Source organism: Lissotriton vulgaris, chromosome 2_1, assembly GCF_964263255.1.
Source record: "Lissotriton vulgaris chromosome 2_1, aLisVul1.2, whole genome shotgun sequence".
In the NCBI taxonomy this organism is placed as follows: Eukaryota; Metazoa; Chordata; class Amphibia; order Caudata; family Salamandridae; genus Lissotriton; species Lissotriton vulgaris.
The window spans coordinates 1673674782-1673702675 of record NC_141687.1 but is presented as its reverse complement, the minus strand read 5'-3'; the positions used below and the strand labels follow the sequence as shown (position 1 = coordinate 1673702675).

At 44.0% G+C, this 27894-nt stretch overlaps 1 protein-coding gene across 2 annotated transcripts in view; it reads right to left on the bottom strand.

Annotated features, from left to right (window-relative positions):
- The window catches only part of UBXN11 (UBX domain protein 11), a 336358-nt gene that overhangs the window by 156901 nt on the left and 151563 nt on the right, over positions 1 to 27894 (bottom strand). For both annotated transcript variants that reach the window (XM_086958912.1, XM_086958913.1), the window contains exon 7: positions 12322 to 12442. In XM_086958912.1, the coding sequence (XP_086815038.1) occupies positions 12322 to 12442 (121 nt within the window). The remainder of the gene's footprint in view (positions 1 to 12321; positions 12443 to 27894) is intronic.

The window sequence follows — 27894 nt, the reverse complement described above, 5'->3', positions numbered from 1 at the left end:
GCGAGGACAAGGAAACCGACCTCTGCATAAGAGCCTTCCTTTGAAGTAACTCAGGTACTTTGAGTAGAAATGTCACAGGAAATAGCAAAAAATAGAAAAAAATAACTGAACTGATGGCAGAAATCCTGTAGTAAAATTCATTATTATATATCTTTTTGGTGTTTCCTAGCTTAAGAATAAAACACCCGAATCATAAACCAGGTGATGAAAATTGATACCCTCCAGGGACACAGATTTCTCTGTGAGAATTTACAGGTACCAAAAAAATTTCTTTCCGTCTTACAAGTTTCAATAACCATAGGAAATTTTTAAACAATGGAGTTAATAAACTACTAAGGTTTTCTTATAAAAAATTCTTCAACAGACACGCCCTTGACAAAATTTATTGAATAGGCGGTCCATATCCATGATGTATACGAGGAAAAACCTCTAAACCAAGGTAATAGTAAATTGAAATTATAGTACATCTAAAGATAATTTACAAACCAGTCAGAGGTGATCTAATGACCCTTTAAATCTAATTATCCATACAGAAGTCGAGAAATCCGACAAGGTCTTTTTTCGCCAATTCCTTCAGAAAAGCGATTGACCAAATAACAACCTAACCAGAGGTATGTATGGATGAAATACACACCCAATACCTTAGAAATAGGTACATAGTGTTGCCATTGATACAACAAAGAAGTTATAATTGTATGTGTACTCACTGCCTAAAATTAATAGGCATGAAGGGTCATAATTAAAGAATAAGGTGTGACCAAACCAAAGTTGTGGGATCCACAAATAACACTAAGGCTTGTCCTTTTTGTCAATTGTTCAGCAAAGTAGGGGTGCCATTGAGACGATTTGAAATGGCTAAAGTTGTTCTGTTGGTGTAAACACAGTATATAGATGCAAAGACTGTATAGCGTAGGAGATAATGTAAAGACTGTATAGTGTAAAAGTAAACTCTGTTCTATCACAGACTAAGTAAAGTAACTTGTTTTTTTCATGTTTTAACTTTTTAGAATTTTAATCTAACACATTGTCCTGAAGAAGGTGAAGATATAGAATCACCGAAACGCCGCGTCGACTTTTTGTGTTATGTAACAATTGATAAGTTTTTGTTTTATTTGATAAATGTGTTTGTGAAAAGGATTACTACTTTTTAACTGTAAAAATTGTTTCATGTCTGTGGTGCATAATAATGCAACAATACCTGTTTTTTTTAAACAAACCTTTTAATTTTTGAGCTTTTTCCAAATCATGTAGCATGAATAGAGAATAATAAAGAATTGTTTTTGATAAATAACAGTGTTTACACCTTTATTAATTTGTATTTAATCCAACAGAGGTAAAATGATGTGTACTAAATGAAGTTTTTATTGATTGTAAATTTGTTGATCTCCTAACACCTTTGATACGTGTTTTGGCTCACCTTAGAACCCCTTCAAAAAATAACAACTTTCAGAGACTGCTGTCTCTCTATAGACTACACGAAAAGGGAACCTGTCTTTTTTGTCTGTTCTAAACAAACCCTCCCTTTTCGATTAAGGGTTTCTCCTTCTAAGATTTGAAGCAGTATGGTATGACCTGTCATTGTATAGTATAGTATAGTATAGTCATTGTAAAATATGGGTATACAACGTTTAGCACACATTTTTTACAACGCACTACCATTACAACGCAGGCATTGCCACGCATACCATTACAACGCATTGCGCTGGGGGGCGCTCTAGGATAGGGAATAAGTTTAATTTTATATCCAACACCTTCACTAGTGTCCACGGGGACTGGAGTTGGAATATAAAATTATACTTACCACTATCCAGCACCTCAAAGCGCTATGCGTTGTAACGGTATTCGTTGTAAATACCGCGTTGTAAAGGTATGCGTGGTAATAGTATGCGTGCTAACGTCATACATCCTAAAATATGGTATGGCCGGTCATCATATATTATGGCACGGCAAAGCATGGTATGATCTGTCATTGTGTAGTATGATATAGCCTGTCATTATAAAGTATGGTATGGCCTGTCATTGTATAGTATGTTATGGCCTGTCATTGTATAGTATAGTATAGTATGTTATGGCAAGCCTTGTCATTGTATAATACAGTATGGTATGGCTTGTCTTGGCATGGCATGGTACATTATGGTATGATGTTGTTGTATAGTATGGAATGGCATGGCAATGCCGGTCATTTTATAGTATGGTATGGTATGGCCTGTCATTGCATAGCATGATATGGTATGGCCTCTTATGGTGCAGATTGGTGTGACCTGTCATCATATAGTATAGTATGGTATGGTATGGTATGGCCTGTCATTGTATAGTATGATATGACATGAAATGGGCTGTTATTGTATAGTATGGTATGGTATGGCCTCACATTGTATAGTATGGTATTGGATTGCCATACTATGTTGAAACCTGTTATTGTATGGTACGGTGTGGCCTGTAATTTTATAGCATGGTATGACCTGTTTTTGTTTAGTATTGTATGCCATGTCATTTTATAGTGTGGTATGGCCTGTCATTGTACAGTATGGAATGGCATGTCACTGTATAGCATGGTATGGTATGACATGTCATTATATATATCATTGTATATTATGGCATGGTATGGCCTGTCATGCTATGGTATTGTGTAGCCTGTTGTATAATATGGCACGGAATGGTTTGGCATGTCACTGTTTATTATGGTATGGTATGCCTATCATTGTATAGTATGGAATGGTATGATAAGGCCTGTCATTGTAAAGTATAGTATGGTATGGCCTGTTGTGGTATGTTGTGTCATTGTATAGTATGGTATGGGCTGGTATTATATGGTATTGAAGAAAAAGTGAACTACCTTAGATAATGCCTTTGGTAGAGACTGTATCTAGCCGCAGATTCCTTATCTTAGAATTATCTTCAGGGGTCAGACTGGATCAGGAAATATTTCATGAGTAGTACCCCTGCGTGCTGGTAGGTGGCGATTTTCCGCTCTGCATGGCATTGTCTGTGCCGGAAGGGACGTGCACGGTGCATATATAGGCTGCACCCCAGCATGCTGAAATCAGTTTCTTCTTGTGACTTTCCATGCCCATAGAGCGGAGCCACGAAGAACACTGACCTCTGGTGTGGAAAACTAAGGCCCTGATTCTAATGAAGCAAACACATGATGCCGGTCATTCGCGATGGAGCCCAGAGGACATCTTCCGCTTACTGACTGATTACTCCAGAATCTTCAAGGCATCACGCTCCATGGCCGCAAGAGAGGGGCCCTTGCCTATGGACGGACCCTCTGTGGGCGGCGCTACTTCTAGAAAGAGACTTATTTTCCGGCCCTGGATCTCTGGGGACCCATTTCAGCCGTGACTGAGTGGCTGGGTATCTGCCATCTCAGCCCTAAGGGAGTCTTCCTCATCCTACAACTTAAAGACTACACTATTTTCTTTCCTTGTAGCCTTGTACTGGGCTTGAAGTTGCAGCAGATACTGGCATTAGACATCAGCACGGATTGTTGTAGATACACAGTCCGTGCTGACGTCTAATGCTAGGGTCATCATTTGGCATTAACAGAGCACTCTACTTTACTTTTTGTTAGGCACCCGCCTTTCTCCCCATTATCCACGTGGCGTACCTTTTGGATTTCATCTTGTGTGTGCCCTGAAGAAGGAACCGGCTACATTGAAGCCCTTCACCAAAACGTGCGTCGGCACTGTGTATGACAGGAACCACGCAGTGATACATGTAAAGAAAGAGAGAAAGTTGAACTGCTCAAATGTTTTTCATCTATTATTTCCTCTCTTTATGGACATATGAAATCAATGTTATTGAAGCAATGAAAATGTATATGGCAATTTCTGGTTATTAGTTTACTGATTTAATATTTATTGAACTCCAGCCAATACCTGGCTGTACATCTTTATATAGCGCTGTACTTTTTCACCCAGATATCAGGATGTGCATGATACCACTCCCACTTTCATCTGTGGCTCCTGTCTATATATGCATTTTTTATTGGTAGGCTTTGACAGTATGACAGATGTATGTATGTGATTGCGGTATGACTGATTTAATGAGAGAGTGCTGATGTGTAACTGATATGATGATGTTTTAATTATTATTTTGCTCTGATTCACTTGGACTGGGGGATACTTCATGAGCTATATTATTGTTCATGTGGGTGCATCTTGAAAGGCAAATATGTATGATTATGTTATCTGATTTGCTCTGTTATACTTGTAAAACATTATAAAAATTCTTTAAAATATTTATAGATTTTTTTTATTTTGAATAAAATATTTTTGTACAAGTCACTTTTGCTATTTCTTCATATTGGTTGTTATCTTCAGGTGCTTGTGTTATTCATGGTTCTGATACCTGCTTGAGATATCCATTTGGCTATTGAGAGACGCCTTGCGCTCAGCTTATAACGTAGGCAGGTGACACCCATTCCCTTCCTCTGTAGGGTCTCACTTACAGCCTGAAAGGGGAAAGCCCTGTGCTTAGAAATCCGTTCGGGGAGGATGGGTGGGTCAGTAAGGAATCTGCGGCTAGACACCGTCTCTGCAGGGTAAGGCGTTACCTAAGGTAAGTAACTTGTTCATCTGTTAGAGACTTACAGCCGCAGATTCAATACCTTAGAATTGATACCAAAGCAATACCTCCCCGGAGATGAGTCAGCAAGACAATTCTACACTAGAAAGTACTGCAAGACCAAATGGGCAAAATGGCCATCTCTATGGACCTGCGTTTCCAGGCAGTAGTGCTTGGGAAACGAGAGCAGAGACGTCCACTTTGCTGCCTGGCATATGTCCATGACTAAAACTCCACGTGCTAACGCAGTGGTCGCAGCCATAGCTCTAGTGGAATGAGCATGCAAGCCCTCAGGGGGGTGCTTCTTGGCCAATATAGAGCAGATTTTAATGCTTTTGCATGGCCTCTCCCTTTTTCGCTACAACATAACCCACAGAGAGTTGGTCGTCAACGCAGAACAATTTTTTGTGCAGTCAAGGTAGAACAACAACGCTCTTTTTGGGTCCAGACAATGAAGATACTGCGCTTCCTTGGAGTGATGTAGGGGAGCATAAAAAGTAGGCAGAGAGATGGACTGGCCTACATGAAAAGGAGTAACAGCTTTCGGCAAAAAGGAAGCTCTAGTGTGAAGAATCAGCTTGTCTGGGTAGATGTTCAGGTACCTGGGCTTCGATGACAAAGCCTGAAGCTCACTGACCCTTCGGCCAGAGGTTATTTATTTATTTATTGCAGATTTATATAGCGCAAACTCAATTCAAAGATATTGGAGTGCTTTTCATGAGCATCAGTTACGTTACGCAAGGACACATTCATTTTTTTTGATCAGCGAACCACAGAAAGACTGAGATGGCAGAAAGATAGCCCTTTAGGTTGCCCAGAGCAGAGCCCATCTGTGCAACAGAAAGGATAAAGACAAGGACCCGAGAGAGGGAAGCAAAAAGACAGTTAACTTTTTCTGCACACCATGTCACAAACTTGCCCCAACAGCAGGCATATACAGTTTTGGTGGAGGGACGCTTGGCTGTCAAGACAACAGTGTAGACTTCTGGTGGAAGTTTGAAAGCGGTCAAGTGTCACTGCTTAATCTCCACGCATGAAGGCGGAGCTTTGACAGGTTCTGATTGGAGGCAGACTGATCGGAAGACTAATGGCAATGCTCAACAGGTCTGGATAGCAAACACTCTAACAGATGCGGATACAGAACCTCTATACTGACCTATAAATACTTCATAGTAGAGTTAATCTGAAACTTACACAGAGATGCAACAATGAGGGAATATATTCACATAGACATAGTGCTCTTTAGTTGATCATTTATTTTCATTTTTATAGCTTAATAATAGCCCTATACCTACTTCATGCCGGGGTCCCAGATGTATAGTGCCCTATACATCTGGGACCCCGGCATAAAGGAATATAAAAGGAATAAGAACTAAATCAAGAAATAACATAGAAATTGAACTCACTAAGTGGAGAAAAATTTGGAAGTCCAATCACAATAGAGTATTTGGGATACTCAGATGTATTGATGTCTTTTGTTGTATTTTATGGATTTTTGTCATTAGTAAGAGTATGTGTGGAACTTGTATGAATGATGTAGATTGAGTGACAGAGAGAGTGACAGCACTGTTTAGCTTTTATGTGGGGTTCATAAAAAGTATTTTTACTGTAAAACATTGTCTCATATTTCTGTTTTGTGTTAAAAAATACTAAAAAAAGCTAAAAATGTCTTTTCTATCTTAAGCTATGAAAATGAAAATAAATGATCAACTAAAGAGCACTATGTCTATGTGAATATATTCCCTCATTGTTGCATCTCTGTGTAAGTTTCAGATTAACTCTACTATGAAGTATTTATAGGTCAGTATAGAGGTTCTGTATCCGCATCTGTTGTTCATTCTCCCTCCTCTAGACCTGAAAGCAAATTTGGGAGTACCCTTACTATATATTTTTGTAGCAAACTCTCTAAGCCCGGTCCAGAGCCACAAGGATGACTTGGGCCCAGTTGCTCCTGATCTTCCTGAGAACTCTGTGCAGAAGTGGTATGGGCAGAAAGACGGACAAGAATCCTGAGCTCCACTCGAGTTGAAGAGCCGCCTCAGAAACTCCAGCCTGCAGAACTGCTGACATTGGTCGTTCTCAGCGGTGGCGATCCGATCTGACTAACCCTCTCCCTACAGCTGAAAGAGACTTTGAGCCACCTCCGATGGAAATGCCATTTGTTATTTGCATCTTTGGGTTAGTAAGTCTGCCCTGGCATTTGGGGAGCCCACCATGTGTTGAACCACCAGGAAAATACCCTGATGTTTCAGTCACGCACAGAGATGCAGGGCGTCTTCACAGAGGATCCACAACCCCACTAGCACATTTTTATGTTGCAGACATGTCAATGCCCTCTGAACTAGAAGTGAACCAAATTTTGTTCACCTTTCAGAAAGGTTTTAGACTGGCACACTTCTTGCAGTTGTGGAGCTACTCTGCCGCACTTTAGATGAAAACAGACCCACAGCTTTGATCCTGCTTGACCTAAGCACCACATTTTACATGGTGTCCCATGAAATACTACTCCAGTGATTACAGGACATCAGCATAGGTGCACTGTTCTGTTTTACCTCGTTTCTTTCAGATTGATCTTTTCAAGTAATTCCTCCCCCCTACATTTCCTATTCATAAGCTCTGTGCCATGTGGTGCCCAGGGCTCTGAGCCCTATGTTGTTTAATATTTACATACAACCTCTACCAGAGGTTGTAAAATCCTAGGGGCTTGCTCTGGTGTCCTATGCAGATAACACCCAGCTCGTACTCGCCTTTTCTGACAGCTCCATTTCAGACCTGCCCAATTTTCTGTCGCAGAGTGGATGGATGACAACTGTTTACAACTGAACATGAGAAAAACTGCAAAAGACACCCACTTCTGGGGAGACCATTGTTGTCCCTTCTCTCTTTGACCTCCCCCGCGACCCAAGACCAGTGTAAAAAATCTAGGCGTTTGAGTGGACAGCACCTTAAACTTTGAAGCACATGCTAAATCGGTGGCAGGCACGTGTTTCAGGCTCTTGCAAGGTTTCAAACCCATTCTTGGATTTTTCAACCCTTGCACTTGACAGACCATCATTCAGGCAGCAATCCTATCCCAGCGAGTCAACAAGTCAGTAATCACAAGACTCCAGCGAGCTCAAAATGCTGTGGCTAGGCTGCTGTTCTCCCTTCTGAAATTCTGCCCTGCTTCCGTCCTTCTCTGCAAACTGCACTGGTTTCCTGTGGAGAAATGTGTTAAGGACCTTGTGTACCACCCATAAAATATTACTCACCCAGGGACCCCCGATTCTGTCTAATCTGCTATCTCTGTATTGACCTTCACAGCCCCTGTGCTAAGCCAACCTTAAGCTGGCCACTGTTCCTCATCTTAAGATAGTAAGAGTGGGAGGCTACTCGTTTCGTGCAAAAGCCCAATTTCTCAGGAATGCGCTTCCTCCTCCTATCAGGAACGTCCAGCACCACTTGTCCTTCAGGAAACTTCTAAAAGACGTGTTTTTTCCTTTTAGGATTTTCTGTTTAGGTATTCTGTCCCCACTGTTGCAGCAGGTTTAGATTTCAGGACTAGAGCTAGGAAGCCTAGTTGCTGGGGAAGATAAATGCTTTATAACATTTGTAGCTAACTTAAGTATTTTCGTAAGAGTTTTGTTTTGTGCTTAGTACCCTGTCCTCATAAAGAGTACAGGGCTGTTGTGATTCTTAATAAATATCATGTTTATTTTCATAACACTTGTGTGGTGTCCTTTCACTTGGTGTTCAAGGGGTATATGTGTGGTATAACAGCTGGCTTAACACGCCCTCTCGAGTCTTTAGCCTTAGACTGCTCGTATCCATGCTACTAGGATAGCTGGTCTATAAGGTTGACTTACAACCAATCATCAATAAGGGTTGCTGGACTGATACATAGTGTTCACTAGAATAGTGAGCACTGCATATCAGGCCACCTTCTCACAACATTTATAACATAACCTCCCACATGGAATTTCTACTTTTTGAGGAAGAAATTGCAGGGGTGCAGGTCTAGGATAAGACGAAGGCCTCAGTCCTTTTTGGGCACTACAAAGTAGTGGGAATAACAACCACGACCGACTTCAGGCATTGGCACCCTCTCCATAGCTCCCATGGCCAAGAGAGAGTAAGGATAGACAGTCCTCCCTCAGCATGTCGCAAATGAGTGGCATGGTTGGCGGGGTAGACATGAAGGGGAGGGTGTAGCCCCTTTGGACAATCTGAAGAACCCAGCTGTCTGATCTCATAGACCTTCAGCGGGGCAGGTAATGGAGTATCCTGCTCCTACTGGGTGCCCATTATGGTAAGAGGGCAAACTAAGGTGGTTTGAGGCTGAGGCTACAAGCTGCCGTTGAGAGAGGTGGACTGGCTCGACGTCTGGCAGCCCACCTGTGGGGTCTGTGGGTACGTGTCCTCGTTGATGCAAAGGCTGGGAAGTTTGCGCGCCGTGGTGACTGGGATGGTAAAGACACGGCTGGAAGCCTCTTCCGTGGCCATGAAAGGAGCGAAAGGCGGACTGGGGTGGGCGAAGGCCATGAAAAGGCCCAGGGATCTGGCCATAATTCTGCTATCCTTGAAGCTCTCCAACTCTGTGCCCGCATTGCCTTCAAAGATACGGGAGCAATCAAAAGGCATGTCCATAAACATCGACGTAAAAGCCAGTTCTTCTCAGCGAGGTATGGCGCTGTAAGGCCACCGACAAAGTAACAGCTCTGCCCAGGGGAGTTGGTCATGTCTAGCCCACATCGAACCATAAACTTGGCTGCATCGCTCCTATAAGCTATAGCTTGAGAGAGTAAGGCCTGAGCCTCCTCCGGGACCATAGGCAGCACATGCGCAACCAAATTCCACAAGGACTAGGAGTAATTGCCCAGAAGGCATGCAGTGTTCACAGACTGCAGTGCCAGGCTGGTGGAAGGAAAACATTTTCTTTCCTAAGGTGTCCAACCTCTGAAATTCACTATCTGGAGGGGCAGTAGGGAATATGCCAGGATTTACACTAGAGGTGGAGGCTTGGACCACCAAGCTCTCAGGGGAAGGGTGTTACGTGAGGAAATTTGAGTCCCATGGGGTGGAATACTGGTAAAGGGCAATCGTCCTGTTCACGGGAGCGCCTATGCAGGTTTTGGACCGAGTCTCCAGCAGGATGTCCGTGAGGTCTTCGTTGATTAGGAGAAGTGGTTCTGAGAGGGGCACTGCCTGCTGAAGCACCTCCGTCAAGACATTAGTCTTGACTGCTACGGAGGGTAGGCTAAAGTCTAGGACTTCGGCTTCCCTACTCACCACCAAAGCACAATAAGCCCCTCCTCCCTAGATACAGTAGTGGGAGAGAGCATGCCAGGATCTGGAGAGGTGTCCAGTCCGCTGGCATCCGCCAATTCCTCACACCAGTCCATGTTGGGGTCCAGGGGCTGGTATTTTTCAGGGTTCAGGGACCCCATGCATTTTTTCCGGAGTCCCAGCCCCTAAGAATAGGGCTTGGGCTCCAGCCTGGAAGGCGTGGGTCCAGTGGGTGCCGGAGTTGATGTCAGACAGTGCCCCCCAGCTCCGTGTCAGAGACGGGTATGAGAATGGGACAACGCCACCAGAGGGGCATAGCAACTCGTGGATCCAAGTGGCAGCCTTGCTATTGGAAAGCAGCGGGGCCCTTCCTGAACACGTAGGGCCCGAAGGCAGGCCAGCGGAAATGGCCTGCCCAAATATGGGATGCAAGGCCTAATAAAACTCACAGAGTTGGGCGGGTTGCTCTGGCTCCTGGAAATGGATCTGGCCCAGGCGCTGGCTCAACCTCTGAGCCAGGCCTTGATTTACAATGCCTCGTCTCATCAGATGATTTCCACGATGGGGCGAAATCAAAGGCCTCTTCCACTACTTACTCTACTCGTGCTTGTGGGACTTACCTGAGAGCTTGGAGTGCGATGAGGATCTTGTGCTCCGCAATCAAACCCGGGACTTTCCTCTTGAATCGGATCAAGACAGTTACACATCGGGCAGCAAAGAGCTTGAGGGAGCGCTCCCTGAAGGCCTTGGGGTGCATGGGGCAACAGTCAATGCAGGTCGCTGCGTTGTGGTCGCACTCGAGGCACCAGATGGAAACAAGATTCGGGTATGTCACTGACATCTGCTGATGACAGGCACCACAGGGCTCAAAGCCGACCTTCCTAGTGGATATCTTGTGACAACAGGAGAAAAATCTCAAAAAGGTCAATCAAAAATTGACTACGGGTAGTTCTCTCAGGATCTGCGCTGAGTGACAGGAAGAAAAGAACTGACATCAACATGCTGGGGTGGCACCTATGAAGGCACCCCCCATGCCATTTCCAGAGCATACAATTTCGACGACACCACTTGAAGCCGAATGACACAATACATTTCAGGATTCAGTCTGACGCCTAGAGATAAGTCTAAGGTATGGAATCCAGAGCTAAACGTCTCTATCAGATTGGCCTGTCATTGTACAGTATGGTATGGCCTGTTGTGGTACAGTATGGTATGGCCTGTTGTTGTACAGTATGATATGGCCTGCCATTGTAGCGTATGGAATGACTTGTAATTGTATAGTATGGTATGGTATGGTATGTTATTATGTAGGTATGCTATGTCTGGTATGGTATGTCATTGAATAGTATGGTGTGGCCTGGCCTATTATTGTATAGATAGGTATGGCCTTTCATTGTATCGTATGGTGCGTAGTATGGCCTGTCATTTAATAGTATGGTATGGGGTGTATGGCCTGTCATTGCATAGTATGGTATGGTGTGGCTTGTCATTGTATTGTATGGTATTAATTTGACACTTTACTCCACACGCGATTACAATGCATACCATTACCCCGCTTTTGTTTCTCCCCATATCTTTTGCTGCGCTGGGCTTTACAACACATTGTCTATTACAACGCAATTTACTATTCTAACTCCACCGGGGCGTTGTAATGGGGAATGCGTTGTAATGGTTTGCGGTGTAAAGCCCTGTGTTGTAAAAGATTTCACGGAGTAAAAAATGCGGGGTAATGGACTGCGTTGTAACGCAGTCGTTGTAAAGGATGTTTACTGTATGGTACGGTACCCTGCATTCTGAATGGTTTGCAAATGGGAATGTAATTTGTGAAGCAACATATTTACTAACAGGTAGCATCATTAACTGTATATTCACAGGGGGTTGTGAAATGGCCTGCCTTACTAATCTTATTTGGGTAAGTCACAATTTGTCAACCCCTATGACTTATCTGAGAACACAGGGATGGAGGCCTTCATGGGACAGCAGATTTCCATCCTTTTATTTGTATTGCCATGTGAGAAAATCTAAAATGGCAGATGAACTACAAAGATGACCTTTTAGGAGGTCCTTGATAGTTTTATACTTGATAGATCTGGACTACAGGGCAATTTGCCCTTACTATTCTGGCTCAGCCAAGAAACAAAATCCTGCTTGAAGCCAATGACTCCTAAGATACGATTCCTCAATTTATTCTTAGCCTGCAATGCCACACGAGGAAGTCTGCCAAGAGTGCGCTGTATTATTTGAACATTCTTCCTCCCACATTTACCATGCCTCTGGATATTTCTTTGATTTTGTGTTGTTCGAATTGTGTTTGTTTGCGGTCACTCAACAGCTCACTTACCAGTGCCGCAGCAGTATCATCATGTTTCTTGCTGTCTTTGGTCCCCTTCATAGACCATGACGTGTAAGCTTATGAAGGTTCCAGGTACATGAAGATTGTCAATAGACTAAAGGGGTAGATTCAAAGGCATCTTTCCGGGCCCTTACCTGGCTTCCAAAAACCCTGGAGCTGCCCTACTTCGTGTTCAGTCTTCTCATGTTCGGACACCTCTCCATCACTCCTCTCTTTATCTCCAATCCAAACCATGCCATAGTCATTGAGGAAGCCCTGTGATGACAGAGGTTGGTCAATGGATGACACATGGTTAGTTATCAATCTCTGTGGCAGCCTTATTGTTATTCTTTTGTTTGTCATTTGTTGTGCAATTGTTATGGCATAATCATAGCATGACAGTACATCTACACCAGGTATGTCCAAACACTTTTAGGCAAGGTTTCCTCCATTCTCAGATAAGGGTGGAAGCCTCATGAATGTTCATCAGTTAAGATAAGCTTGAAAGCCTAATTAACTTCCACCAATTGTGAGGAGCGATATACACAGAGAGAGGAAGGTTTATGCACCAGGCGCACAGAGGGAGGTCTAAAGATTAGTGTATACTACTTTAATGGCGGGGAACAAAGATAGCATGCTTGCACAGGCGAGAATCCATGAAGGCATATCTAAATACTATGAAAGAGCAGGGTAGATAGCCCCTGAATGCTGAGAAGAGGATCTCCTATATTACACTTCTCAGAAATTCTTTAAGTAACAGGTTTGACGTTACTCTTTAGTGAATTTGCATGTGTTCAGCCCAGGAAAGCCACTGGACACTAAAATTGCACATGCACTAACTGAGTGATGTACAACAGTGGGTAAAAAAACAGTAGCGCAGAGGAGACAGATGAGGAAGAATATGTCAGCATTACAAGAGGGATTGCTAGCTGTGATCCATCATCCAGAGGGTTACAAGTGCTCGAGGTATTTCTTGAAGACTGCAGCCCTTTTCCTCTGTGTACTACTCCCTTTTTATTTTACCTTTACATTCACCACCTTATCTCTCCCTCTACAACCACCCAGGCTTACAATGGGGGGCAATGAGCTTCCTTTGTCTTTCAACCACAGCATGCAAGCTCCCCAAACCAGCTTCCCTTACCTAGCACCAAGTCATTTTCTTCACTAGGATCCATGTTCCTTTTCCTTTGTTCTGTGGGATTTGGTCAATAAATAATACAACTGAAAGCACTGTGGCTCACTTAATTGTCCTATAGTCTTTGCTGTCAGTTGTGGCACTAAATTAGAGGTGGATTGAAATTCTCCAACAACTTATCCAAGATTTCAAACTAGAAAACATGGTACAAAAGTTTTTTCAATTTTTGGCCTCTCTGGATTATTACAATCAATCCTTCCATGAACAATGTTTTCTTTGATGCAATAAAATAGGGTAGGCCTTCCCACGTCAAAAAAACAACTTTGATTCTGACAGCATCTGCCCTATCACTATTCTTCTCATTCAGCCTGAAGAAGGTTTCGTCAAATAGAAGAGATAGTTTAACCCGGAGACTCCTGACAAGGGATGACTGTGGGTTTTATGTAAATATATGAAAGATACCAATGCTGAAAATACTGGTAATTGTCTTTGTTCCCCAGCCAACACAAATTCACTTCTGAATTAATGATAACACTCTGACCTCAGTCAAAAACTCCTATTTTCATATTGATAGTTACTCCTAAGTACTTGAGATAATTTCCGAACTTGAGCCGGACTGGATATTGACTTTTCCAAGTTCACTAGAAGACTTTACCGGCCGCGGCGGTGACCTCGGGATGCAGGAGAGAAGCTTATGTTGTTTCCTGGAGGCTTCAAGTAAGGAAGGAATTGAAGGAAGGAAGGACACTTCAGTTCAAGCAGCAGGTGCCTGAGCATTTAGCGCATGTACAGGTCCTGGCTGCATGACTCCAATATGAAGAGTGTCTGTCAGGTTGGCCTTTGCTCAGCCGAACCAATGATCTCCCTACATCAGAAAATGGTAGAGGGGAGGTGGGGGTTTGGGGAGGGGGGCTCCGCCTTTATCGAAGGGCTGCGGCCGACTTCTTTTTCTTGAACTGCGAAGACTGGTTTCCTTTTTATCTTTGTCCTTGCTTATGGCGACTGGCCTTTCTGTTGTCGCTGTTGTTTAGTATAATTTGACTGCGATCCATAACTACCATCCTGTCTATACTGATAAAAGGATGATGACTGATGTTGGTATGTTTAATTCTGATTCCAGCACTTATACGAATATTGAAAGGACAGCCATTTCAGAAACAGGCCTAATGATCGAGCAGTCTATGTGTCTGTTTTAACTGAATGCAGGGTTTCATCTACTTCCTTCCCAAAAATATTTTGCCAATCAAAAGGGACGCCCATAATTGACGCTTGCACTTACTTTAGGTCTGAAAGAAGTACTTTTAAGTCATCAATACCTTGTCATTACCATGACGTTTCCCATCTCTCTAAATTCACGAGTAGTTGAATCCATGTGAGCATTGATTGAATCTGAGGAAGCAGTTTCCTCTTCTATCAGGATGGCTCTAGCCTGTAGCTTTCCTCCCTTCCTCAGGGAGTTATTTTTAAAGAAATTCCATTTCACAACTGGAGAACGTACCTGTGGAAATCTGTGGATGGGTTAGGATTTTGACTGTATCTGCTACCAGTACCTTAATCTTGAGCCACTGACCTTTAGCAGTATTGTGGGTGTATTTCAGGGGGCCCTCACTCCCCTTCATTTCATCTGAAAACAGAGCTTGGCCTAAAGTCGGACTCTTAGACACAAGGTCAGAGGGCCTTTTTTCCACTGAAGAAAGTCTCGGAAGGTGATTTCTTTGAAGTAGGTAAAAGATCTAACTTCCACTCTTCACTCCTTATGTTAAAGCCACCATTCTCTCTTCATGTATGGTTAATTCCAAGTGCAGTTCTCAGACTTTCTGTGCCTGAGCTGAAAATGTGGTACAAATGTTTCATTTATTTATGATATGTCCCGGATTGGGATAGTACAGGCATTTAGTATATGGGTCATTCATGGAAATTTTCTGTTTCCCAATTGGCAGATCTTGAATAATGCTTAACAAAAGCCTGAAAAGAACTGAGGTGAAATGTCTACATTTTTCTTAGAAAAGGGATGGAAAAAAGCACTATCCTTCAGAATACCACATATAGCATTTTAGGAAGAAACAAAACAAATGAATGAGGAAAATACTCAAATTTGAGGCACGGCTCGAAAGAACCCCTTACTACTAAGGACTTCCAATTGCCAGATTTCCTACCACTCACATTGTCCTTTAGATTCCCAAAAATTAGGGTACAGAGGCTGAATTATTACATGTAGTCTATGACTGTTTTCAATGATACTGCCTGTCTGTATGCACTTCTTTGTTAACATTAACAGTGTGATGACAATGAATAATTTAAGCATGTGAATCTACGACCTATCCAATGCTAGAGAACTCATTTTAACCTGCCGAAAAACATAACAATATGCCAGAAATAAAAATAACTTATTTTAAAAAGGAGATGATGCCCTTCCATTCACTTTTTGAAACTTAAATATCGCCTTTGCTGGAAATACAGAGTTTCAGAAAGAGAGAGAAAGTTTTCCAGTTAATTGAATGAGCTCCTTCCCTGCACTTCAGAAGAAGGGAACCTAACAAAGGACTAGATATGAAAATTGAGAGTTATTAAAATACATAGTTCAATCAATTTGTAGTGTAGTTCCTATTTTACCTATAGGCCCTGCCCATTGGAATAACATAAACAGCAGTTTAGACGTAGGACTGAGGTCTTCTAGGTCTCTACTGACTATGTTAGACTTAATTTAGGTTTGCGCCAGCTAGCTCAGAGGTCACTGGAAACGTTCTTGACTGAATAGGAAGTGATCAGCTTCCCTGGCTCAGACAAGAAGGGATTCATCTTCCGACAACCGCATAAACATGACAACTTTGCTCCTTCAGAATAAGAGTCAATCTCTAGAGTCGTGTGAAACAATAGACAGCTATTTCACTCAGTCAGATGTGCATATTTAATTTCACCAGGGTGCAGAGAAATAGAGAGACGGGCGTTTTCAATAAAAAGTATTATTTATTGAGCAGTCTTCCTTCTCATGCAAGAGAAATGAATTGCCACAATCGCAATACTTAATGTAAAGTAAAGTACGTACAGTAAAAGGAGTATTATAAAATAATACTGTAAAAGCATTGATATGGTTTCTTAGCCATAAGACACTTTAAAATGGATAAAACATATATACATATATACATAGGCTAACGTGCTCAACTGGTGCTTCTAAAATACACCTACCCCGGTGTACCTGACCTAAGCCTAATACGTGGGAAGGAGTAAGTAAGTAGCAGTTTAAGTTAAGTAGGTTTGTTGCCAAGGATCTGTTCAAGAATTCTCTCTAAGGGTTTAGTCAGCACTGTACCTTGGGAATAGAATGTAGGAGGTCTGGTATCTCCCTCTCAGGACCCGATATCCCAGTCACCCGCAAGGGTAGGCTGGAAACGCCGGAGCTGGATTTTCTCGGCAGGAGAAAAGACAGCCTCTTTCTCAGCGCGTCAAAGAGGAGGGGCAGCGTTCGTGGGCTTCTCGCTTCTGCTGGGCTCTCGGAAAGTAGATTAGCTGCTCTGCTCCAGAATCACCACCGTGTGTTTGCTTAAGGCAACGTTGGTATATTTATACCTGAAAGGTGCTGAGTTTGACGTAAGGTTTGGACATAAGACGTCAATAAAGATGTCACTAAGAACTGTCCGTTCTTACAGTGCTCGCAGGAGTTATTATTACAAATCAAAACAAAGCAAGGAGGGCTTTCCCAGGTTGCTGGAGGTTTGGTGTGTCGAAAGAACTCGGTGTGCTCTCTAGGAATCTAAGGAATTAGCTTCTGCCATGTCATGGACTGCAGGGGCGATTTACTGAAATATGGCTTCTGATTATTATGCCATTATAGGGATATTATTGATTATAGCCGAATAGGGGCATAAAGTCACAATATTGAATCAGGTTCCTACATAAAACACATCAAATTATTAGAACAGCAAACTTTTATTATATTTATTTTTCAGCTGAAAAGTTATTTAAATAGGGATTCAATACTTTTTCAGACAAAAGTATTCAAAGAAACTGCTTTCCAAACAATTGCTTTCACATGTTCACACAAACCCTGGCAGCAATCAGCAAAAAATGCACCAGTTTATGAAAGGCTATTAGTTAGAGCTAATGATCTCCACCATAAAGGTAGATCAAACCTATTAGCTTGCGTTACAGTCTGCATTTTCAGAACCTTTTAAAAGTTGCACCCATCTGGGGTAGGCTTCCTTCTCTTTTCACATTTAAAAGAGAATAACTAATGTACCTGTGGTTGAAGGAATTCATAAAGGTGTTTCACAGCCTCTTTCAACATTTGCCAAATACCAAGCCAATGAAGCACACTCACTCACTTGTTGTATAATAAAGAGGCCTCCAGCTTCTCCAATATGCACTGTGATAGAGGAGCATGTGTTTGATTTTCTGAAAGGAGGGTGCTAAACACTACCCTGGGAGTGGCTCTTCTACCCATGTGTACAAACAGTAGTGTGTAAATGGAAGTTAGATACACAAAGGAGAGGGACAGGGGCTTTTCAACAGAGGCAATGCCCCGCCTGGATATTTTAATGGGGCAGCAAACGTGTGGAGTCAAACAGAGTAAGCCCACAAAATTAGGACTTTTGGTTACTTCACATCATGCAAAATAAGCTTCAATGGCCAATAACTTAACCCCACAACATATAAGCAAAGCAGTTTGGGTCCGAGTAAAGCCAGACCTTATGTAAAAACATAAAAAAGAACAAACTTCAAATGATTATGCCCCTTTTATATTTAAGGGCTGAAACCACTTCCTGCTGGTTACAACTGACCCTGCCCAAACCAGTGCAATAACTGTGAGGGAGACAAGGAACTAAAATAAACTAATTGTTGCAGTGCATTTGGGAAGGGGGTCCTGCAACAGGCCTCCAGGTACTGCTCCAAGGCGGAAAGGCACAGAGGAAACCATTTGCTACTTTCTTGATTTACCATACACAGCTCCACCAATCCACCACAAATGAGAGCCCTAAAGAGATAAGAGAGCTTTGATGTACATGAGGCCAAGACATCCAAGCACACTGGTACATATGGTCAGAGTGTACTTCTACTGATACCTCATTTAAATATGAAATTAACATGGAGGTAGATAGCAGAAGGCAAAGCCTCCTGGAACATGGCAAAGAGGTTGTGTATCAGAAGTCCACGACAGGAGGCAATCTAGTGCAAGGAGGTGCCTAGATCAGAGGCTCATTGATCAGGCAGCTTAGTGCATAGGGCTCCTGGATAACAGGTTCATTGAAGGGGCATTCTGTTGCACAGAACTCCTGGATCAGAAGTCGTGGGACTAGGCTTCTAGTGCACAGAGCTCCTGGATTAGAGAACTATGGATGTGCATTCTAGTGCACAGAGCTCCGGTATTAGAGATCTATAAATGGAGCATTTCAGTGCACAGAGCTCCTGGATAAGATATCTATGGATGGAGCATTCTAGTGCACAGAGTTTAGGTATTAGAGATCCATGGATGGAGCATTTCAGTGCACAGAGTTACTGGATTAGAGATCTAAGGATGGAGCGTTCTAGTGCACAGAGCTCCTGGATTAGAGATCTATGGATGGAGCATTTCAAAGCACAGAGCTCCTGGATTAGAGCTAAGGATGGAGCGTTCTAGTGCACAGAGCTCCTGGATTAGAGATCTAGGGATGGAGAATTTCAGTGCACAGAGCTCCTGGATTAGAGATCTATGGATGGAGCGTTCTAGTGCACAGAGCTCCTAGATTAGAGTTCCATGCATGAAGCATTTCAGTGCACAGAGCTCCTGGATTAGAGATCTATGGAAGGGGGTCGTGGGTTACGCGCCGTCGTGGAATGGCGGACATCCCGTGAGCTTCGGAGAGTTGCGGGCTTCAACTGAGACTTTAGCCTCTGTTTTCTTCCTTCTGGAGCCGGCCTTCGACGTGCTCTGTCAGCGGAATATGGCCCGCTTTGATAGCTTGCAGTCACGGAGCATTTGACGCCGATTTTCGGGTGTTTCGAGCTTTGCATCCCAGCCGCTGCATCAGGACGCGTGCGGCAGCCATTTTGTGCCGCTGAGCCCGCGTCCCCTCACAAGTCTCCGTAGCACCTCCGGTTGTTCTTCCTGCGACATTGCTGCACACCCGCTGCCCAGGATTTGCTGTTGTCCATCAAGGTACGGAGTAATTGCTCTACTGAATGCCCTCTGCATGGATTTATTCCTCTAATGCCACCATTATTCTGACTTTGTGAGAAAACGGCTGCCATTTTACAATTTTGGCGAGAAGATGTGTTTTTTCTCACATTCTTCTGGTATCATGCTCTGGTGTTTCATTTTTGGCCCATCCTTCAAGTAATATATGTGAATGCTTTGCTGTTATGCCATTTCTTTTTTCTTTTTTGGCTCTCTGAGGATCTTTTTACCCTATTTCCATGTAGAGTCCGAGGGCCTGCCTTACTTATGCCTTACCTGAGTAGGCTGTGCCTCTTGCTTGTTCCCTGCCTCTGAACTAGTATTTTCAGGTCTAATGACTCTACATCCTGGTTATTATTTCTGTGACTGGTGACGTTTTGGTATATCTCTTAGAAACCTGCGTTTCTCTTACATCTCTGGTGTGTTCATTTGCTGTACACAATGGCTCATGACGCAGGCAGCTTAAAGTCCTCACACACCGGCAGCAAGCCGAAACGCCTCAAAAATGACCCTCCTTCTCCGATCCACACCTCCTCGAACCCCGTTTTGGACTCCATCTTGGAGGAGGTACGCGGTCTCCAACCCTTCATGTCTGCCACTAATGAACAGCTCAAACAAATTGAAGAAAGATGGGTCGTTATGGAAGGCACGGTTTTGAATCTGGAGCAGCGCGTCAGTGATATTCAAGATGTATCTACTAAAATACCTCTTCTGGAAAAGGAAATTCAACAGCTAAAGCTACATACAGAGGATCTTGAAAATCGTAGAAATAACCTACGTATTTATGGGGTTCCAGAGAATCTTGAGGGGTCCGACATGGTGGCCTTTATTCGTAGATTCCTACATGAACTTTTAGATCTTCAACCTGCCTCTCATGCCCTTAATACCCAGAGGGCTCATCGCCTAGGTCGTCTTACTTCCAATCCATCTAAACCTCGTGGTATTATTCTTTTCCTCAAGTTTACTGAGTTAATGACTGTCCTCAAAGCTGCCAGACTTGAACGTCGCCTCTTATGGTCGGGCCATAATATCTTTATCTCTCAAGACCTGTCAAATGCAACGAACGAAGGAATTTTTGAATATTCGCCCGCAAATGAGGCAACTGAACATTCAATATGGAATCCTTCATCCATGTTTTTGCAAGATTACTCATAATGGCGGTACCCGTGCATTTGAAGATCCTCAGAAGCTCTGCGAATACCTCCAAAGTGTTTCCTCACCTAGCATGGACACTAATAATGGATGACTTTTCTTTTTTCCTCTCCTATTGCCTACATTTGTTGTGTTAATGTAAATGCTCTGGCTTCACCTTGTTTTCTCCCTTTACGTCATTCTTTCCTTGAGGCTTTTCTTTTCTTCTCTTCTTTCTATAGCCCCTTTATGCTCTCCTGCTGCTCCGTGGGGTCTGTATTCCCCTCGGCGTCTCCCCGCTCCCGATGTCTTGGTGTTCTTTTTCCTCTCAGATCTGGCTTTCTTGCCTTGATTTGTCTACATTTTTCTTTTCCTTCATCTGTCTCTTCCCTTTCTTTCTCTTAGCCTGCACTTTCCTGTTCTACCAACTTTTCTCTCCTTCCTTCTCTTGTAGCCTTTTTCGTTTTCTCTTTCAAGTTCACTTTCCTATTCATCGACTTCTGTTATTTACCTTGTGGTTCTCAGTGCTCATGGGCGCTCTTATTTGTGTTAATGTGCGTTTGTTAGGTATCATATGCATCTGTAATGTATTTGTTTATTTTGTCTTTTTTTGTAGCTGTTCTCCTGAAGTGTGTTGGCTCTGGGTGTTTTCCCCTCTTCCTCACCTTCCATCGTGTGTAACTTAGTAACGTGGAATGTTTGTGGTCTCGGACACCCCGTCAAGGGTCAAAAGCTATTGTCCCATTTATCCAAGCTAAATTCACAGGTTGTTTTTCTCCAAGAGACCCATTGTTCGGATGTAGAATCTTCTAAGGGTGGGTCAAGTTGTGTTTTCTCCTGCTGTCAACAAAAAAGGGGGTGTTGCGATTCTGTTTCATAAATGTTTATCTGTCCAAATTCTATCTTCTCAGTGGGATGTTGAGGGTCGCTGGGTAACGGCTAAGGTTGTGATCCAAAAAAAAACAATGGTTTTATTAAATGTATATGGTCCTATTCGCCCTGACCCCAAATTTTGGTTTGATGTTAAAATTCTTATTTCCTCCATTGATTGCCCTAATATTGTGATTGCTGGAGATTTTAACCAATGGCTGGACCCCTTTTCCAACAGACTCTCATCAAGCAAATTCCATCCTGATAAAACTCATAAATGTTAAAAATCTCCTCCATTGAAACAAAATTATCTGCATATGCGGATGATATCTTAGTCTATATGGCCAACCCTATTACGTCACTTCCCCCCTTTTTGAACGAAGTTCTTTTATATTCCTCTGTCTCAGGTTATAAACTTAACTTATCTAAAATGGAAATCTTACCCTTAAACTCTACCTCCTATCAATACATGTTTGACTCAACTGATTTTGCATGGTGTCCTTCCACAATTAAATATCTTGGAATTTGGTTTTCCTCATCCCTAATTGATACTCTCAAACGTACCTTTGCTTCCCTCACTCAGAAGAATTAATCCCTCCTCCAAATCTGGTCTTCCCTATTCTTATCCTGGTGGGGTAGACTTGATGCCATTAAAATGATGATTACGCCACCTGTCCTCTACACTGTTTCGATGCTCCCCATGAATATTCCGAATTCATATTTTACACGTTTAAATTCCATTTGCTCCAATTTTTTGTGAAATAATAAGCACCCCTGCATTGCCTTACAAAAGCTCGTACGTCCTAAGAATGAAGGTGGGGTTTGTTTCCCTAATTTTAAAACGTACCACTCTGCCTTCCTAATTAAGCAATCATTTTCTTTAGCATTTGATTTTATTGATGCCCCATTACCCAAATGGATTGCTTTTGAATGTTCATTGTTAAAGGATTTTTCATTTCAACCTACCGTTTTTATGTCTAACTGTTCATTTTTGGCTAAACACCCAGTGTTAAAATATTCACAAACTCTGCTGCATGATGTATTTTCTAAAGATTTCTCTCCTCTCCAGTGTTTTTTATCCTCTTGTGTATGGTATAACAAATTCCTCAAGTATAAAGGCAAGTCTTTCTACTACAAGTATTGGAAAGAAAAGGATATTGTATTTGTTCATCAATATTTTTCCAATACTTCCATTCTCTCTTTTCCTGAATTGCAAACTTTGTACGATTTACCTGCGTCTTGTGTCAAGGAATATACAATTATCACTACTGCTATAACATCTCACTTGTCAACCTTTCCTCCTTCTGATGACCTGCCATCCTTTTCCCCTTCCACTACCCTTTACCCACTGTTCTCCCTTCATCAACCTAAAGCTGCCCTTGTCTATAAAATATTGCTATCAAATGTTGTTGATCAGCCTAAATCAGCTACTGAGATTGCTTGGGAAACTGATTTGTCCGTTTCTCTATCTGTTGATGTGTGGGATCTTATTTGGTGTAAATTGTTTAAAGTTTCTGTAGCGGCTCATATTACTCAATCGCTATTTTTTATTTATCATAGAGCTGTTATTACTCCTGTAAGTATTGCTAAATGTTCTCCTTCTTCTACTACTCTCTGTTGGTCATGTTCCTCACAAACAGGTACACTCATACATCAACTATATGAATGCCATTCAGTTTTAACCTTCTGGAATTCTGTTTGGAATATTTGCATGCGCATGTTTCATTATTCCTTTCCTTTATCATTCTTAAGCGTATTTTTAGGCTCTGATTCAGAAGATATAGATATTGTTCCTCCTAGTGCAAGATTACTTGTTCTTTTCATTGCTATTGCATTTAAAGTGATCCTCTCCTGTTGGAAGGATAACTCCAAATTATCTGTTCTTACATGGTGGAACTTCATTTGTGATGAACACAGGATTGCTATTGCTTCCTCCTCTTCTGTCTCTTTAAAAATTAAATCTGACCTTCTCTGGCTCCCTTTTTAGGTTTCGACTGGGGAAAGGAGCTTTTAGCTCCGCCCCCTGAGAAATCTGTAGTTTCTAGTATGGGTGCCTTGAATACGCCCCTCTGTTTCATTGGCTAGCTCCATAAATGGAGGCTAGCCATTGGAACAGAGAGGCGTCCGTCATGGCCGGACCAGATTCGGGGGCGTTCCCGAGAATTTTTGGCTTTTGGCTACGTCATGCTACGTCAGCCAAAAGCCGGGAACGCCCCCGAATCTGGTCCGGCCGGGCCGTGCTTGCTGCTGTCCTGCCTTCCTCCGTGTCCCCACTCCTCGCTGTCCTGTGCACGTTTCCGCCTCCCGTGTCCTCTCCCGCCCCCCTCGTCCTCTCCCGCCCCCCTCCCGCCGTCCGTGTCCTCTCCCGCCCCCCCCCCCCCTGCTGAATCAGAATCCCAAACTATATGTATTTCGATCAAGAGATGAACGAAGTTCTATTCTCCATCGATTACATTTCAGGAGGTGCAGGGAAGCCTGCTTTGTGCCGCAATTCTGGGAGCCTTTTACAGCTTTATTGTGGCCAGGTGGTTCGTTTTCGTTGGTTTCATGACGCTTTTGTTAAGCCACGTACCATAATCGTTCCTATTAACCCCACGTGGTCCGTCATCAAAGTTGGGTAATAGGTACACGTTTTCAGCCACCCATGCCTGCTCGCCAGTCGACCCCAGAGCGATCTTCAGCGTCGGGCGGTTTGTGGCTCCTTGGCTACTAGTTGCCCTGAATCCCCGGGGTCGTGTCTTGGGTTTCCTTGCCTGTCCGTGCTGCAGGGTTATGCCACGCTCGCGCTGCCTTTCGGGGGCACAGCAGGGTGTGGGTCGCAGCCGTCTAGTAACATCCATCGTGTGTGTGCCGGAGCCCTTCTTGATGTGGGGGGGTCCTGAGGTCACACGGGTTTCCTAGTTAAAGCATCTTCCGCTGAGCTTCAGTGAGACCAAGCACAGCCCTTGTGTTGGAAGCGACCCCCCCCATCCCACAGTGGGGCTGCAGGCACGTCCTGGGGGCTGAATCCGCCGGGCAGCACCTTAGCAGCACAAGCCTGCGCACTGGGCGATCCTTCGTGGTGCAGAGGCACCCCCTCTCCGTGGGGCTGCAGGCCGGCCCTGGGGGCTGAATCCAGCCGGGCGCCGCCTCAGCAGTGCAAGGATTCGCATTGCGCTATCCTTCTCTCTACAAGGCCGGCCCTGGGGGCTGAATCCGCCGATCGCCTCCTTGGCAGTGCGTGATCCTTCGCAGTTCAGATTCAGGCCTCCCTCTCTCCCCAGCGGGGCTGCAGACAGTCCCTGGGGACAGGATCCAGCCGGGCGCCTCCCTAGCTGTGCAAGGCTGCGATTGGTACAGCGCTGGCCGGCTGCCACCTGGCCGTCAGAGCCGCTGCCTCTAATCCCCGGGGCCCCGCTTCCCACGCTGCTGCTGTGCGATGGGGCTCGGGCCAGCACTGCCGTGGGCCGCCCTCGTGGGGGTGTTGGGTCTGCGCTACAGGCCGCGTCCGTCACACGTGGAAGCTCTGGTGTGGGTACCTGGGGTATACCTGCACACGCCCGACGCGGGCGGGAGATTGACGGCTTTTCTAACCAGGGTGTGACAGGTGCTTTAAGTGTGATTTTGATGGTGGCGGCGGCACGTTTTAATATAGAGGTGTTCCATTTGTAGGCCTCTGCTCTTCTGTCTGCCCCTCTAAAGCTGAAAATCAATTTCCTGGGATCCCATAACGTGGTACTAACGGGCTGCCTACCCTCCTGAAGCTTGCTAAATAAAGTGCTAACAATTTGGTACTTCTTTCGGAGCACGAGGCGCTGTAAGAATTGAGGTCAGCGGTAGGGGAGGTGTGTAGTGATCAAATCTACCATGCGAGACTCTTGAGATCAGATCTACAAAAGACACTTTTCGTAGGGTGGTGTATTACATTTTGTGATTGCTCTCGGTTAAATTGTGTTCCTCGTCGCCGTCTGCACAGTGTAGCTCTCACGTCGTATTTGTCTTTGTGATTCAGGCAGAACACGCTTCTCATGTTTACCCACTGCAAAGATCAAATTTCCCCTCCTGGGCTGTGCGTTGTGCCAGCTTGTTCCCCATTCCCTCCTCTTTGGTGACGTAAAGCAAGGAAAGAACCAGACCACTAAAGTACCCCCAACTTTTAACAATATCCCAAAATGACGGCGAGTAAAAACGCACCCGTCCACCCTTCCCTGCACCCGTCCACCTAGGCAGGATTCTCACCCCTCCCCCATTGCTCTTTCCCCTCCCTCGCTCCCTTCTTCCCTCACCCCACAGCGCTATCATCCTTTAAGCAGTGGTGATTGGGAGCATCTCCGATCAGAGTCAAAGTCCTTCTCAGGGCGCTATGGACGTAGGAAGTAGTTTTAAACTGGTGGCACAGATATGACGCGTCTGGGGAGTGATCAGGGAAGTCCTGTCTCTGCATCGCTCCTTTGAAATAGTTCACCGATCCAGGCATCGCTTGTGTAAATCAGCAGCGCACGGTTGTTGTTTATCCCGGCTCGGAGAACGTGATATCTGCCCGCCCGAGGCCGCGTGCTTTCATTTGTTTGCATAAAATGCCACGCCACGTTGTGGCGATAAATACTTCTGTGTCGAGCCTGGGGCGAGGTGCGGTTGGACCCGTCCTACGCGCCTAGAGTGAATTAGGGGACCCTTGCAGCGCCGGCCTGCGGGCTGAGGCGTGATCGAGTAGGGTCAGGCATGGTGGGAAATTAGCTTTGTGGGAGTCTATAAAAGGAACTGGTGAATAAACTGCTCGTTACCGTCTATTAGCGGTTTGTAAGTGAGCTCGGAGGGGAGTCTGTCGGGACCGTTTCATATGAGAGCTGTGGTAACACTGATGTATGGTGTGTGGTGTGCAGGCTAGTGGTAGCACGGTGTGGCGATGGGGCAGGGAAGGGCCCTTTTGGTGGTCGAACGGAAATACAAGTGTTGTAAAATATGCTTTGCGGAAGCCGATGGATTTGGCATTTCTTTTTTTCTCGTTTTCTGATGTCTCTGGGAAGCCGATGGCTTTGGGCTCATAGCCGCGACCTGCTATTAGTCATTTTCTAGCGTTTTACAGCACTTCAGTGATCTTTTGCATTAGTAGTGCTTGAGTGGAACGTGTAATAGAGGGTTTAAATTAGAATTGCTTTTATTGATGGGCGCAAGGAATGCCTTACTTCCTGTAGTACAGCTATGGTACTCTGCACCCACCCATCCCCTAATGTTCCCCCAGTTGGGGCATTTCAGTCGGGTTTAGTTTAGTTACGGCCGCACAGTGAGTAATTCAGGCATTCCACCCATCACCTTGTTTTTGTTACCCTCAGAGGGGTGGAGGTGCCCCCCCTCCCCCGTGCTGCTGCCCTCGACTGCCAGTGAGCCTATGTGCCTGTGTTTCCTGGTGTCTGCCTCTGTTGGAGTAAGTGTGAGGCAGGTCCTGGGTGGTGAGCTTCTACGAATGATCAGGGCACTAGGAGGGAGTAGTTGGCCCGTTTGCTGCCCAACCTTTGTTGCCGGTAAGACATATGTTGATATATATTTATAGTCCACCCCAGAGAACTAACTGTTGGGTGTGTGGGCCAAGTGCAGTTTCTGGCTTCACAATTGATTATTACAAATCTACAGTGTGTCAGTGAGTTCTGTTGGGAGTCGTGATTTTCTTTACAAGATATTGAGGTGCTTTAACGCAAACACCTTCGTACAGACCAATGGATGATCAATGCCACATATGTAATTTGGAGAAATTATTTTCCTGAATCTGAGTTAGAAATGAAAGATTGAAGGGAACGCACACAGACAATTGAAGAAACTCCATGAGGCTTCGCCCTCAGCATGTGTGTAGCATTGTTTAATTAAAATCCCACGCAGAATAAGACCAATTTCCCTGCATTTCAGAAGATTTAATGCAAGCAAGGCGCTGGTAGGTTTGAGAAAGTTTAAGATTCCAGCAAGAAGTGTTTCTGGATATCAGTATATGGATTCTTACCCTGACCAAAGAGTATCTATGCGTTCCGAGTCCTGAGCACAACCGTCAAGCCTTTCCAGGGTTCGAAACGAGTCGACAAGGGCATGACCCAAAGAGCATGGTCTAAAAGACATTTTGGGCACACAGGGATAATGAAGTTCATGGTTTAAAGAAAACACCCTGTAATGTGTCACAGAATTCAATTGTTTCTGCAATAAGCCCCCCAGTCCGGAGCTATGAAATAGTTGTAATTATTACAGCTTTTATAGATTAGACCAAAACCAGGATACAAACACAGTTATATGTTTACACATAGGCTAAATGGCATTGTAATATATTTTGTTACATGTAATATATTGTGAAATGTGTTGTGGTTTTGGATTTTTCAAAAAAAAAATTGTTTTCGAATGTTTGTCCAACTTCCTTGTATGATGCTGGTGTACATAAATGATTCATTTACTTTTTTTGGGGTGTTTTATTTTTAAATATAA